This window comes from Xylaria bambusicola (genome assembly GCF_022495145.1).
Source record: "Xylaria bambusicola strain CBS 139988 unplaced genomic scaffold F5B22scaffold_60, whole genome shotgun sequence".
Lineage (NCBI taxonomy): Eukaryota > Fungi > Ascomycota > Sordariomycetes > Xylariales > Xylariaceae > Xylaria > Xylaria bambusicola.
Window position 1 is genome coordinate 1,142 of NW_025953613.1, and position 14,687 is coordinate 15,828.

The 14,687-nt window shown below is 41.4% G+C and overlaps 4 protein-coding genes across 4 annotated transcripts; 1 reads left to right on the forward strand and 3 right to left on the reverse strand.

The window, feature by feature from the left end:
• Positions 1–3,509: 3,509 nt before the first annotated feature.
• Positions 3,510–7,052, reverse strand: F5B22DRAFT_470697 (uncharacterized protein). The gene has a single exon (XM_047972149.1). It carries the CDS (start codon positions 6,840–6,842, stop codon positions 3,909–3,911), a length of 2,934 nt encoding a protein of 977 aa, XP_047826437.1. The 5' UTR covers positions 6,843–7,052; the 3' UTR covers positions 3,510–3,908.
• A 623-nt stretch (positions 7,053–7,675) lies between these two features.
• Positions 7,676–9,334, forward strand: F5B22DRAFT_470701 (acid protease). The gene has a single exon (XM_047972150.1). The coding sequence runs from the start codon at positions 7,955–7,957 to the stop codon at positions 9,203–9,205; it is 1,251 nt and encodes a 416-aa protein (XP_047826438.1). The 5' UTR covers positions 7,676–7,954; the 3' UTR covers positions 9,206–9,334.
• F5B22DRAFT_470713 (uncharacterized protein) lies at positions 9,335–11,121 on the reverse strand. The gene is made up of 2 exons (XM_047972151.1): positions 10,932–11,121; positions 9,335–10,884 (listed from the first exon to the last, which is right to left on the reverse strand). Exons 1-2 carry the CDS (start codon positions 11,000–11,002, stop codon positions 9,465–9,467), a joined length of 1,491 nt encoding a protein of 496 aa, XP_047826439.1. The 5' UTR covers positions 11,003–11,121; the 3' UTR covers positions 9,335–9,464.
• Positions 11,122–11,356: 235 nt separating this feature from the next.
• On the reverse strand, positions 11,357–13,861 carry F5B22DRAFT_660630 (squalene-hopene-cyclase). Its single transcript, XM_047980308.1, has one exon. The coding sequence runs from the start codon at positions 13,776–13,778 to the stop codon at positions 11,454–11,456; it is 2,325 nt and encodes a 774-aa protein (XP_047826440.1). The 5' UTR covers positions 13,779–13,861; the 3' UTR covers positions 11,357–11,453.
• Positions 13,862–14,687: the final 826 nt, after the last annotated feature.

A 14,687-nucleotide genomic window follows, 5' to 3' on the forward strand; every position in this document is an offset into this window, starting at 1 on the left:
TATAAATTATAATTAGTACCCTATTATAAAAATTAAATTAATAGTGGATTTAATTAAAACTAAAATAAAAGCTTAATAAAATAAATTTTTAATTATATTAAATATAATTAATAGGATTTAAAAAGTAATAAAAAAAGCTAAAATATTAATAATTATATTTTAAAAATATTATATTAAAAATATAAATATATATTAATTAAATATTTTAAGCTATATAATAGAAAATAGGGTTTAAATTAATATAAAAAATATTAAAATAAATTAACCTATATTAAAATTAAGAAATAAATAAATAAGCCCCTTTAAAATAATAAAAATATATTAATAAATTATAATTATATAGCTACTTTAATAATATAAAATATTTTTAATATTTTATATATTATTAATATATTTAATAAAAGAAGGCCTTTTAAAATAGTTAGCTTTAAATAAATTATATAATAATAAAGTAAAGGGGATAATTTTATAAAATAATAATAAAATTAAAGAAATAAAATAGTTATTTAAAAAGATCCTAAATAATAAAAGAAAAAAAGTATAGGATTTAAATATAAAATTAAATAATTAACCTTTTATTAATTAATTTAGGAATTAATAATAAACTTTAAAAGCTATAAGGATAAATTAATAATATTTTATTATTTTAACCCCTTTAAACTAGAATTATTATATTAATTAAAAATACTTTAAGTAAAATAATTATTAAAAATTATACATTTATTAAAGTAAAGGTATAGGTAATAAAATATAAGCTATATATAAAAGGGGATATAAAAAAAATTATAAATTTATTAAAAAAAAAGATTAAAAATTTACTATTATAATAAAGGTAGATTAAGGAGCTATAAATAATAAAAATAAAATAATTAAATATTAAAGCGTTATTTAAATTAAAACTAAATTAAATTAAATTAAATTAAAAAAAAAAAAAAAAACTAAAGTAAAATTAAATAAATATAAAGGAGTTAAAAAAAGAATAATAAAAGCTAATAGGATTAAAACCTATATTATTAAATTAAACTTATACTTTTTTTAATTATAGCTATATTAATTTAAAACTAAATTATTTAAAGGGTAAGGGGAAAGAAGTTAAAAATTTTAATAACTTTATTATTATTAAACTTTATAGCTATAAAGTTAAATAATAAAAAATTTTAAATTAAAATATTAACGTTATTATAATAAAAAAATAATAAAAATAAAAAATAGGAAAATAAAGGTAAAAATTTATTAAAAAAGAATTGTAAAAATTTTCTTTAATAAAACGTTAAACTATAATAATTATATTTTTAAATTAAAAATAAAATAATTAAAAGTTCTTTTAAATATAAACTTCTTCTTTATTATTAAAATAAGGATATAATTATAAAGTAAAGGTAAGCTAATAATAATAATTAAGGTAAATATTATAAGTAATATAATCCTTTTAAAAATAAAAAAAAATTAATAAATATTAAAAAAATAATTATATAAAGGTAATATATATTATTTTTATCTTTTTAATATTTATAAATATATATACTTTATAAATTTTCTTTTTTATATTTTTAAATATAAAGGTAAAATTAATAATTAAAATAATAACTTTATAATATAATATTAATAAATATATATATTAATATAATATAGTTAAATTAATAATAATAGTAATAATATTAATAATATATTAAAAATTAATATATTAAAATAAAAGTAAATTTAAATTATAAACATTTTTAATTATTAAAGGTATTATTTATTTAAAAAAATATAATTAAAAATTAAAAATAATAAAGGAAATTATAAAATAAAAATAAAATATTAATAAAATATAATTAATATATTAACTTATATAAATTATAATGCTTATTATATTAAATATAATAGATTAAAAAAATATTACCTTTAAATATATATATAAAGTAAAATAATATTAACGCATCTCCCACTTAACCTGGCCACCCAATTGAGCTGGCCACCCCCCCAGCCCATACAAGAAACGTCGGTGCGCTAATCACGTGATAATTTAATAACTTTACGAATATTAGTCGTATTAAATAATAAAATATACCATTAGATTCGTAATAAAAAGAACTATTTAACGGTACCCTTTACTAACTCTTACGACTTATATTCGCGGAGTTATTAAGCAATACGCTAAAGTAAGCGCTAAAATAATCCCTGCTTAGCGCCACTTTAGCGTATTGCTTAATATCTTGCTTAATAAATTTTATAAAAAATAGTAAAAAATACCTCTGGATTCCCCTTTAAGTAACGGATTCAAAGGTACTAATTATTAAATCGTACGGTTAGTATTCGTAAAGTTATTAAAGATTGAAATAATGGGGTTTTATATAGATTATTGGGGTGGCCAGGTCAAGTGGGAGATGCGTTACCTTTTAAATAATATTACCCTTTTTATAATATATATTAAAGTTAATTTAAAAGTAATAAAAGTAAAATTTTTTATTTATAAAAATAGGTATATATATTAATATAATAATAATAATAATAAATAAAAAAAAATAAAAAAAGGTATAGGTAAAGTATTTAAAAAAACCTTTTTTAAAAAATTAAAAATAAAGCTAAGTATTATAATTATAAAAAAGTAATAAAATAAGCATAAGAAAAAAGAAGGAAAAATAAAGAAGCATATAGGATAAATAATTAATTACTATAGTAAAAAATTCTATTATAAAGCTATAAGGCGCTACTATATTACCTTAAAAAAGAATATAGCTTAAAATAAATAATATAATATATATATTATATAATTATATTATAAGTAAATTTAGACTTATATAATTAAAGTTAATTACATTTAAAAGAGGAAAGTATTATTATAGAATTAAGGAAGTTTAATTTCCAATATATAGTATAAATTAAAGAACATTATATATAACGTTAGGAAAGGGAATAAGGGGCGAAAACTAGAACTTCCCTCCTTATATAATAATAGAACAAATATATAAAACCATAGCTGGGCAGTACTGTAACAAACGGATAGTCTCCTCGGTGGTCTGCTCCTTTGCATGTAGTGCAAGTTATCGCTTTGCCATCACCACAACGAGCAACCCTGTTCTCGATGTACTGCGGCATTGCGCTTAATATCTGACAAAATAAGTTCATCGGACAAGGTTCCACATTCACTGATGCTTTCAATTTCCAGCTCAAGCCTCTGCCCCTATCGGCTGTTCTGTTACAAAAGTCATATGGGATGAGAGTTGCTACATCGGCTTCAGTCAAGGATATGTCGGAATTTTCAGGCCGATTGGTGGTGTCCCCTCGGGTTTCTTTTCTTTGCCCATGATTATAGGGAACGTATCGCGCTGTTCTCGCTGACAATGCGATGAGATTGCCAGCTACTTTTGAAGATGGGAACGGGGAAGATAGTGCAATGATTCGAATTTAAGAGAGGTCCGGGATGTCTGAATGTAAGACTTGGAATATTTGCTGAATAAGGGGGTAATCAGTGATAAGTGCAAACGACGGGGCAAAACTAATAAGGTGTAGTATCCAAGCCTCCTTGCAGAATCATGTGTTAAACAAATTTCATTTACTCGCTCTCTTTGAAACGCTTTAGATCTTCAAATATTCATTCATTGCAGCCTAGTCCCTAGGTGTTCTATTTTCGGGGACCTTACGGGCGACTCCAGCTTAAGAACATAGATGCGCGTCCCGCAGATTAACAAGTAATAGCCCGTTTGCTCTGGTAGCAGAAACCCATTCATTCATTCATTCATTCATTCATACATCTGCGATGTCAATTCTTTGTATATTCCTCCGAACAGTCTTGGGTATTCTGCCTCGATGATGAGAAAGCAAGAAACCATCCCCCCACATACCTATTACGACCCGAGGCTGAAGACAGGTCCATTTCACCCCTTTCTCAAGATAGCACTTCCACTTAACCCACCAGTGTCTACCTACATTACGGTACACTGGTCATGGAACGCGCCGCTTGTTCTCTTCAAACTTGGCTGTTGTCCACATCGTATTGTTGACTCCAAATCCTCCCAGTAGATATGATTCATGAATCCAGCTCTGGGGTTCTGGAACTCATGGGCCATGACCCGCAAGCACTCCTCATCTTGCAGATGAAGGGCAAGATAGGCGAGGCCAACTCGTTTATGCTTCTGCCATTGTCGGTCGGTCTCGTACGCCTGCACGTATAATGGGTTCCGGAGCTTGTCTAGCTCGCTCTCGAATTGCATGAACAACACCATGAATCGAGCCATAGTCGAGACGTAGTTGAGACTGGACAGCGGTACATCTCCGCAAATGTCGTTAGAGATGTCCACCTTGAACAGCGCGAGAAGATCTGGTCCTGACAACTCAAGCTTGCCACCCATGCCGCGTATCCCGGGAAGACTGCCTACCGTGTATCCCTCTGGTACCATCGCCTTCCGAAGAGCCTCGGGAATTGGTTGCTCTGTTCTGATTTCACTAGGAGGAGTCATATCGTACGCCATCAAATCCTCCTCGGAGATGCCTCTGGCCCTTGCAAGCTTGACTAAATATGTGTCCTCAAGTCTTTTCTTGCCCGTGGCTGGATCGGTGATGTGCTTTGCCTGGCTGATACGATAAACCCCTAGTAGGGATGGCATTGGGATATCACTGTCTGGGATGCGGTCGGGATTCCAGCCTGCTGCATAACACGCCATGAGATATGATTTAGTTTTGAAAAATTGGTTGTTTCTGAGTTCTTTGACGTCATCAACGGTGCGTCGAACCCTGGGGCGTCGTGTTCGCAATTCGGCGACCCTCTCTAAGAGAGCTTCGCCAAAGTTTGAGGTTGGCACTCTACCATTAGTGAAAAAGGCTGTTGTGAATAGGTCTTGGAAAGATGCAAATAGCCCTACTGGCTTAGCGATGTAGCCTTTCTGGACGAGCATGTTGTGTAGGTGGATCAATAGCACTGGCTCAGGGAGCGTATCAAGGACAACAAAACTGTACTGGTAGGCTTCCCTCAGCCCTTCTTCAAGGCCCACACCGCAGAGGAACGGTGAATACTCCCAAAGACCGTTAGAATTAGTAGTTGTGAATCGAGACGGAGCGATATTAGTGAGGCCAGACATGTACTTCGATTCTCCCAGCCAGTTGATGAAATCATACTGGACGGCTTCCAACAGTTGATAGTTCGCCTCGTGACGTTTCAAATCGCCGTGAAGTATTCCGTCTTTTTGGAACAGCTGCCGGAGAATATCCACCGCCTGGAGAAAGCCTGAGCCGGTCCGCTTATTCTCTCGATCAAGGAATAGGTCAACATCTCGCCGTGACCGGAAGCCCTGGGCTGGTGCTCTGAGGATATGGCCTCGGAGTCCACTGAGAGACCAGCCGCGAGAAACAGAAAATGAGTCAACAATACATTGTAGCTGGAAGATGTGATGGGGGAGGATTTTGTGGCGAATATCTGAACCCGACTTTTGCATAGCAAGATGCGTGACTATACCAGCAAATTCATTCAACCCATAAAGCCGCCTGTGCTTGTCCCAGGGGCCAGTAGTAGACCAGTTCACCAATTCCAACCTGTGGTGTTCCCCTCGCATGGTGTTGCGCTGCACGACAATAGCCGAGAAAAGATTCACGAGATCATAAAGCCAATTGATTGTGTAAGATCGGCGCCACTTGAGTCTCTCGATGTCGCTAGCTCGTTGAAGGTCGAGATTTGGGTCCCAACCGCTGATTTCACTGAGCATGTGCTTTGTTGGTTTTCCACTCCGAGTCTTCTGAAAGTCAGTAACGAAGTCAATAAGGTCTCGGTATGCATAGATCAAAAACTGCTCTTTGACGTCGATAGCAGTTTCCCGAACCTTCCTGGTGTTGGTCTGATCTGGGCTTATCTGATGCAGCGCTATAGTGAAGCCTCCTTGTGCCTTATCCGAGTTGCCACGAGTGATGGTGTTCATGACAGTTTCGTAGGATTCATGTCCAGGGAAGTCGATAAACATGGCGGAAGCTGAACACTCAATCATATTAATGGCCAAATTCGACACTGCGCCGGCAACGGCGCTGTTGAGCCCGTTATATGCCACGTCATGCCACAATCCTTGTAGATAGGCTCGAAGCGAGGCCCAGTCCTTGACAAGCGCATAGACAGCCATCAGGTAATCAGTCATAATACCTTCCTTATCCTGGATGATGCGGTAGCTCTCAATTGGGACATCATCAAGGCTTTGCGATGCAGCCGTTGACTGTTGTTGCGTCGTTTTCGTCCTTGTCTTTCTCTTCTTCTTGTTCGCATTCTTCCCACTTTGTGTCTTCTTTCCTTTGCCGGATGACTTCTTCTGCTGCTGGCGTCTTTGAGAAGCGTGATGCTGTTGATGTTCCAAGTCAGACCCATCATCAGAGGTGCCCTGATCCCCCAGTACGGTATCTTCATCGACACGGAGACCAGCGAATTTGTTGGTGAAGAGAATCTGATCAAGGTCGGCTTGATTGTCGGGAAGAGGGTCTTCCGATTTACATTCTTCAGCCCATGCATTGCCCCCTAGCACCTCGAAGGCTTCGACAAGGGCATCGATAAAGTGCTTGTGAGAGACATTACTCCGCTCGACCTCGGGGTCGGACTTGTTGGCAACAAGCTGCTGGAAAATCCCGTAAGCAGCGGTCCGCGCCTGGATGACTGAATTGAACAAGGCTAGGATGGTAGACGGGATAGGATCAATGTGCTTGGCTATAAGCTTAGAGAGAGACACGAGGCCTGCAACAGTGACCTGGCCGTTTGTGTTGGGGGATTTGGGGACCTTATCGAGCAGAGTGGGCTCGGACGCGATGATGGTATTGGATGCTTTAATGATCCAGTAGATGAGGCGGCTCGTGTCTCGTTTGTAGGCCAAATACAGATTCTGTGAGGCCATGATGGCCCCAGTGAGCTCAAGACTCGAGCAAGTCTGAGCGGATAGGAAAGTGGTTAATTGGGAGATTAGAGTGACGGTATCTCCAGTCGCGCTGGGATGCAAAGTAGTACTGTTCCGGGTGTTGTATGTGCCTTGGTAAGTACCTATGTACCCGGATGGGTAACACAAACACTCGTGACAGTGAAACGCATGACGAGGTAGGTACGTACCAGGCGGTGAGCAGAACCACGTCACCGTGTGGCCGTGCTTTTCGTTGATTTGTTTATTTTATTTTTTCAAGATAATTGCAAGAAAAACAAGTAAATCGTTAACCTTGGATTTCCTCCATGTAACTACCTACTTTAGGATTGATTGCAGGTCTCATGACGATCATGAAGGGGACTTTTGCGCGTGTAACAGGAAAGTAACCAATACCGGAAAGGACCACACCGATCCTAGCAGCAATAACAGATTATTGCAAATCATTCTTCTCTTCCTGTATGGGAGTGTTAGTTATGTTTCGATATCATATTTGGCGGTACCTGTCTTGATGGTGGACTAGATCACCTGAATAGATCTTAACTTGTGACTCAGTTTATTACTCCTCATCTCCGTAAGACTGCATGTATAATCGTTGTATTTGACACGAGACCGACAAGCATGGTAGCCTGGGGAAGGATTCTCACCTTTACGACGAAGTGGCGCTCGTATCCACCCTGCGGGCTTAGATATTCCGATACCATCAATACTGTCATATCTGTAAGTGTGGCTTCTCAAGATTTGTGAAAACATGAATATCGAGTCTAATACTACGTACTTCTCAGGAGAGCCGCTAGCCAGGTCTTTCGCTAATACCGAACAGGAATAGTTATTATCAGTCATTAATCACAATTCAACCGCGCTTAAGGATTGAAAGGAATCCCAAGCATACGATAGTCTTAATGTGGAATTCACAACGCTTCATCTTTTAGTCTTGATGGTGACTCAAGGCAGGGTGTATAAAAGTGGAAGACATGAGCTTCTAGAGAAGCTTCTTTCTAAGTTGAATCCAATCCTTTGCACTCGCAGCCTCTCAAATAAGCGCTCATTCTTGTAAATTATAAATTTCCTCTATCTACCGATACATACCGATCATGCATTCAACGGCAATCTTTCTATTACTCAACTTCATTCCCTCCCTCTCCGCCCGTGCCACGTTGCCTCGTAGGGGACAGGCAAACCTTATCCCGATCACAGCTAAGAAATCCCCCGAGGGGAATTTCTTCGATGTGAAAGTTACACTCGGCGACACCACATTGAAACTGTTGGCCGACACTGGTAGCAGCGATCTGTGGGTAGCACGCACCGGGTTCCAATGTTTTGACCGGATGAACAACACACAGCTCGCACCTCCCGAGGTATGCATGTACGAGGACGTCCCAAAGTACGATCCATTGGCATCTTCGACCTTCTCGAAACTCGACAACCTGACATTTGGCGCTTCTTACGGCGCAGGTATCGCGCTAGGCATCGTCGGCACTGAAGAAGTGAAGATCGCCGACTTCAGTGTACACAGTCAGACGATCGGTGTCGCTGATCGGATTACTATCCCCGGTGATGGGGCGTCGAGCGGCATCCTTGGACTTGGGTATCCTATTTTGACTTCTGCACATCCGGGGAATAGTGTGGCTAACGATACGCTGTCGCTCCTCACGAACAAAGTACTCTATAAGCCACTGCTCTTTCATATGCATGCGCAAGGCCTTATCCCGTCCTGGTTTAGCCTCAAGCTTGACAGACTTCGAAAAGGCCAGTCAGTTGGGAAGGGAGGGACCCTTGGCCTTGGTGTATTACCCGATGTAAAGACCAATGGATCATTCGTTACTGTACCCGTGGAGGTCACAGACGCGCTACCAGTCGAGTTGACCGGTGGCAAGATCAGCGAGTGGACATTGACCGTAGATGGCGCCGTCTGGAGCGCCGGGGATTTATCAGGGGCTGCTGAGACCAACAGTACCCATTTCCAAGCTGTGGTTGATAGTGGGAATTTCTTTAATCAGCTTCCACGCGAGATCGCCGACCAGATCAATGCGGAGTTCACGCCCCCTGCCTCGTACGATCCTGCCACAGACAGCTATCCTGTCAGCTGCGATGCGATTCCGCCTTCATTCGGCATCGTCATTGCTGGAACGACGTTCTCCCAGCACCCCCAAGATATGATATTTCAGCTTCCCAATGGCACGTGCCTGTCAACTATCAAGCGGTCGGGAATGGCAGAAGGGATCGCGCTCAACTTTCTCGGAGCCTCCTGGCTTCAGAATATTGTTGCTATGTTCGATTTTGGCAAGAACGAGATGCATTTTGCGCGGAGGGCAGATGATGGCGCTCGCTGCCGACTGTCGTGATCTTTTTGGCTGGCTAACTTCAGGTTCCTTGTATTGGACTACAAGTTCTTTGGTATGCCTAGTATTAGGATTTTGTAAATTGATTGACTTCGCTTCTCTCTTGAAAGATCCCTTTCCTATGTTAGATGGATTATTTAGGTATCGGGAATCCACAGTGCTAGCTGGGGCGTCGATATGAAAGTGTCAGTGTTACTTTAGACAGCCTCCCCTGCGTCTACATAGACTTCTTCAATCCTATCATAGAGTCATTTAAACCATGTCAAGGAACGATGCCTAAGTTCCGCGCTACACCAGTTAACCCATTAACTCTTTCTTCGAAGACATCGGTAGCTTGCCATTCTAGCGCGACGGGTCCAGGCGGTGTCTGGTGCTGTGACGCAAAGTGCATAGCTATCTCAGCTATGACCCGACTGTTGAACATACCCTCACGACTACCACTCATGCTCAACAAGAGATCAAGAGCCCTCTTGAAAATAGCATGATCGGTACACTTCGCGATGACCAAGAAGAGGGGCGGGATGATGCCTGCTTCGGCCCCAACTGATCGGCTACCAGCTCCTCGAGCTCGAGTTATTGATTCGATTAGGTCGAGAATTTCATTGAGCGTGTGGTGGCTAGTGGACTTAGATGGTCCGCTAAAAACAGCTGGATCATGAGGAAAACTATGCGATAGGAGAAGACGAAATGTGAGGTAGTGAATGCGTAAAATCGTAATAGCTGGATCTTGCAGTGTTTCACGCACTCGAGAGGATTGTGCGTGAAGTAGTTGGTCGAACTTTCTGCTCCATTCCGTGTACGCGACTTCAATCGCTTGCTTTTCAAGCTTGACATCGTCTGGTAGATTGTGCTCTGACCAAAACTTAAATGTATTATTAATCATCAAGAAGCGCAGCATGCCACTTTGCAATCCTATTAGCTCTGCTTGTGCGTTGCCAAGGCTTTCAAATGCCTGGTAAGCTGATACCTCGGACTCCAGCCTGAGAGTTGGCCTGAGAAGAGGTAGCCGAGCATCGTCGAACATACTAGCCTGTAGATCTAGTCGAGTTAGCATCTGCTCTAGCAAACATATCTCCTCGTGATCACGATTATTAGGAGAAGTGCTATCTGCTTCTCTTTGATGGGCTAGGATTGCAATCCCGCTATCAAGATGCCGTAGAGCCGACTCAGTGTTGCCTTGCATATTCTCAAAGCTGAAGAAGATCACTGAACAAATGAGTGGTACAAGTGTCGACACACTTTGCTGATCAATGCCAGCGCTCATATACTTGCGCAGCGATCGCATAGCTCGACTGTAGTTTACCGTAGCCTCGGTAGAAGCTGAACCGGTAATATCTTCAGTCGTTGTATAGTACTGATGAGCACAACTAAGAGCAACCAGAGCTTGACGAACTGAGATATGATCGTGACTGTACTGTAGCACAAGACGAGTCCAGAAGTCCGAGGTCAGGTGGCCAGTCAAGTCGTCGGCGCCTCGGACACAGAAATAATGAAACAGCCGCCGATCTTGTTGGCTCCCAGGGATACGAAACGGAATAGCATATGCTGTTATTTGCGATACGAGTGAAGAGTAGCCAACCTGCTGAACTCCAATTGTGGTTGAGTAACCGCCACAAACCTGTCCCTTTATCAAGCATCGTCGACAATTGGGCCTCGTCTCATCGCACTTGATATGTCGTGCTCTAGAGGTTGTCAGAGCGAATGAAAATCATTTGAAGGGATTACGTACTTGCATGACTTACAGCCACTCCTAGATCTCTCACCTCCCCTTCGTCTTGATTTTGGTTGAGATGGCAACATGAGAATATAAGACGAAGAATGCAAATTTATTGGTTGACTGTAGGTATTTATGGTCTAAAGGGCCATTATATCGTATAGAAATTTAAATTGTAGTGATCCCGATACATCAGTGTTGTTAATCAGACAGCAGAGATGGGGAAATAGTAGTAAATTGGTCTCGCTAGGGGTGAGTGAAATCAGCTTACGGCCAACCTTAGCGTGCACATGGTTCAGCCCGTGAACAAGGCTGAGCAACCTTGTTGCAACTATATTTAGCTCGTCATCGTCTGTATTATTCCCGAGTGGGACAAGTTCCAATCGGGATCTTCGCATTACCATTCGTCAAACGATTAATAAGATAAATCCTATAAGAAAGTCGCCATACATGAACCCAACTTACATACCTATTTCACCCAGTAGAGGTAAAATGTATTCCTCCGCCTTACGTACATTTCCATGTCTTTATATTACCCTAATCAAGTTTTTCTAGTCGGACCTTGCTTGAAGACAGCGGCTTGTTCCCGTATCGCTTGATATAACCTGCAATGGCTTTGAGTGAGAAATGGAACTTGTACAAAGGATACCGATAACCACAGGGCGGAGCGCAAATCGCCTCGGGGGTGCCAGGTAACCAATCGCCCTCCTTCTGCTGGGTCTTAATTAGATAATTAACACCACGCTCAATGGCTGTTCGGTTGGTGCACCGAGCCGCAAGGAGTCCGATGACAGCGTACGCTGTGTTTGGCACTTGACTGCCCTTTGGCTCATGGACATAATCCCTCGCCATGTAACTCTCGAGGGCCTCACCCCAACCGCCATCCTCTGAATTTTGGTGTCTTAAAAGGAACGCGCACGCCTTAGCCACAGCTGGGGAGTTCTGTTCAGTATGGCCTACGCAGGCAAGGCCTTGCAAAGCCCACATCGTCGCAAACGAGAAACAAATACCCCACGTTCCGATCCATCCTCCATGCTCAAACTGGGATTGTAGTAAGAAGACGGCGCCCCCCTTAAGACACCGGTCGATGTCGTCTCGGCGGTATCCGGGATGCTCAGCGGTAAACTCTGATAGCGCCTTCATAACGGATGCCGTGGTCTCTGCATACCGGTGCTCGGTCATAATGTTTTCGAAGGCATCGGTAATATTGCAAAGCTCGAGCAGCTCCGAGCCACGGACGTTCTCATAGGCTCCGAAACCGGAACCACAACTCTCCATACCTATAAGTGAGTCTACGGCGAGCTGGAGACGTTCAACTGGAATCTTCGGAGATACAGAGGAGATCTTGTAGCTCTGAAGGATTGCCAGTACGGTTTCCGCTGTTGCATCTGAAGCAAAGTATCCTTGCATCTTGGTACTGTACGGCCACCCACCCTTAGTTGGATGGCGATTAGTACGATGCATCTCGATGGGGTCGTGAAGGAGTTGCGAGTCTACTAGAAATTCAAGGCCTGCGTCTATGGCATCCAGCTCAGCGGGGGTGGCATTACCGCCATTCGTTACTTGGATAACAGAACAGATTGCTTGCATGGTAAACGATGTCTCCCACACGGCATTTCCATCGGTACCTGATGCTGCTAGCCCTTCCCGACACATCCATAGGCCATCTGCGAAGTGCGGCGCCATACATTGGACCCATTGGCTGTCGCGCCCGTAAGCGTGCTGAAGTACAACGATGTCAACTGGCCAGTAACCAGGCGAATAACTGCAATACTCAGTAGTATGAACATCAGCTTGAACTTGAAACAACACCTCTTCTAGGCCTCGCCGTCGCAGCGTCCTGATGAGTGGTAATTTCGTGAACTGCTCCCAGTGGCCCATGGACGAGACCATAGCAGATTGAAGCAACGACTTAGGCTTCAGTAGGTCAATATCATTGACATAGGACCTCAAAGCTGTCCAGTCTTTTATATCGCTATATGCCTGCTGTGGATATAGTTCGTTGCGGATGGCCTTAATCAGGTCATCTTCGGGTGCTTGAAACCGGTGTCCGTATAGGTAGGACATACCCATAAAAAGATTGCGAATCGGCATCCACCAATTGGCAGGGTTGCCTTGGAACCAGCGTGGAGTGAGAGTTAGCTCCGACGGGAAAGGAAGAATGCCGTCCCAGTTGTATAGGTTCATGATGCAGAGGAAGAAGCGACCCCAACTCGGTATGCCAAGCACGCCGCCCATCGAGGCCAATAAATCGCATGCCTTTTTGCAGGTAGGATGGGATGTTTCCAAACCCAGAACACGTAACATCACGTAGTTCAAGGCAGTACCTATCACGGTTGAGGGACCTGTGATGTAAAGACCCCAGCCACCATCATCGTTACAGGTGTTGACGAGATATCGGCACAGCTCTTGTCTAAAAGGCAGCGGGATGGGGACCCCCACGATGTAACATGCAAAGACGATGCCAGGAGTTACAAACACAGGTCCATCACAGTTTGAACCCCAACTCCCATCTTCCATTTGTAGCTCTCTTAGGAAATTGGACCCTTTCCTCAGCACCTCCGGCAACTGCTCGCTTTGGGGCTTATCCGAATGTTGACCAAGGTGCTGGAGCTCTGGAATTCCTCCATTTTCGAGACCTAGCCAATATCTTTCTCGGAATGTCTGGTGTGGACTTTTTGACAATTCTTCGGGGTTGTCAATATATTTCCACGTATGCCGACCTTTTTCGGCATGAAGTCGCCAACGGCGGAGGTCCGTCCATTCGCCGCCTTTATTGCCGGTAACATGATTGTTACACTTAGCATAGTTCGTATTACTATCCATAGAGACTTCAAGTAAAGATGAATCCTGATCGGTCATGGTTGTTGTTAATCAAGAGTTCGAGGTGTGTATATCAGTACAGTACGCAGATCTTTAAGTTGTAATAAATAGGGGGTCGTCGGCGTTACCATCCAACATCATCATTTTGATTGCGATCCGGCTATTTAAATAGAGCTTATTCTTGACTAAAAACCGTTTATATGGTCAGCAAGTCATATCAACTGGGGGGACTTAGAAATTTCGAGGCTGGATAGTTACAGCCCACCACTTCATGAATTGAACGAGAGGCAAACTAGCGCCAGCCATAGAGCTGATGCATAAATAACAGCAATCGCTCGCCTGAACAATTATGTTCCTGTGGGTGTGAGAGGTGTCTTGGATCCTTTCTCCTCATTGGTTTTTGATTACCTTGTGATCGACGTGCGCAAGATTACTTGAGCATTGATATCGGAATTATAAAAGAAGCAATTAGTATTTCGTTATTGATGTTTGTGTGGTATACATGGTACCGATGATTCAAATGAACGTCATTTGTTTCAGTGGATGACGATCAATGTCTCAAACTTCATGATTCAGCTGATCATCCCTAATAGCGGCAATGTTACTCATGGCTGTTGATATCAGAACTCATTCGTCTGATTGCTCAAGGCTCAGGCTAAAACTTCCGAAGTGGTTGGTGTAGGCACGATATTATAGGAGTTTCCGCGCCAGCGAACCAGGAACGCCGCAATAGCATATCAACAGAGAATGAAGTTGTTAATATATTATCTAATGATAATCCTAGCGCTAGAGAATTAGTAATCGGCGCCTGGAGAGTCAATCTCCACGTCAAGCCCCTTTGCTTCACCGAATCATGTCACTTGGCAGTAAAGTGATTTTGAGAACCGGTTTCTAAGACCGGTCAAAATAGTGCATATCAGCCCCCAGAAATCATATTGCACAGTACGG

What these genes read in the sequence shown, in the direction of transcription:
- F5B22DRAFT_660630 (XM_047980308.1), bottom strand. Translation starts at nt 13,778, where the DNA reads ATGACCGATCAGGATTCATCTTTACTTGAAGTCTCTATGGATAGTAAT.
- F5B22DRAFT_470697 (XM_047972149.1), bottom strand. Translation starts at nt 6,842, where the DNA reads ATGGCCTCACAGAATCTGTATTTGGCCTACAAACGAGACACGAGCCGC.
- F5B22DRAFT_470701 (XM_047972150.1), top strand. Translation starts at nt 7,955, where the DNA reads ATGCATTCAACGGCAATCTTTCTATTACTCAACTTCATTCCCTCCCTC.
- F5B22DRAFT_470713 (XM_047972151.1), bottom strand. Translation starts at nt 11,002, where the DNA reads ATGTTGCCATCTCAACCAAAATCAAGACGAAGGGGAGGTGAGAGATCT. An exon ending in AGTGGCTGTAAGTCATGCAA is followed by an intron (nt 10,885 to 10,931) that starts GTACGTAATCCC and finishes GACAACCTCTAG; the next exon opens with AGCACGACATATCAAGTGCG.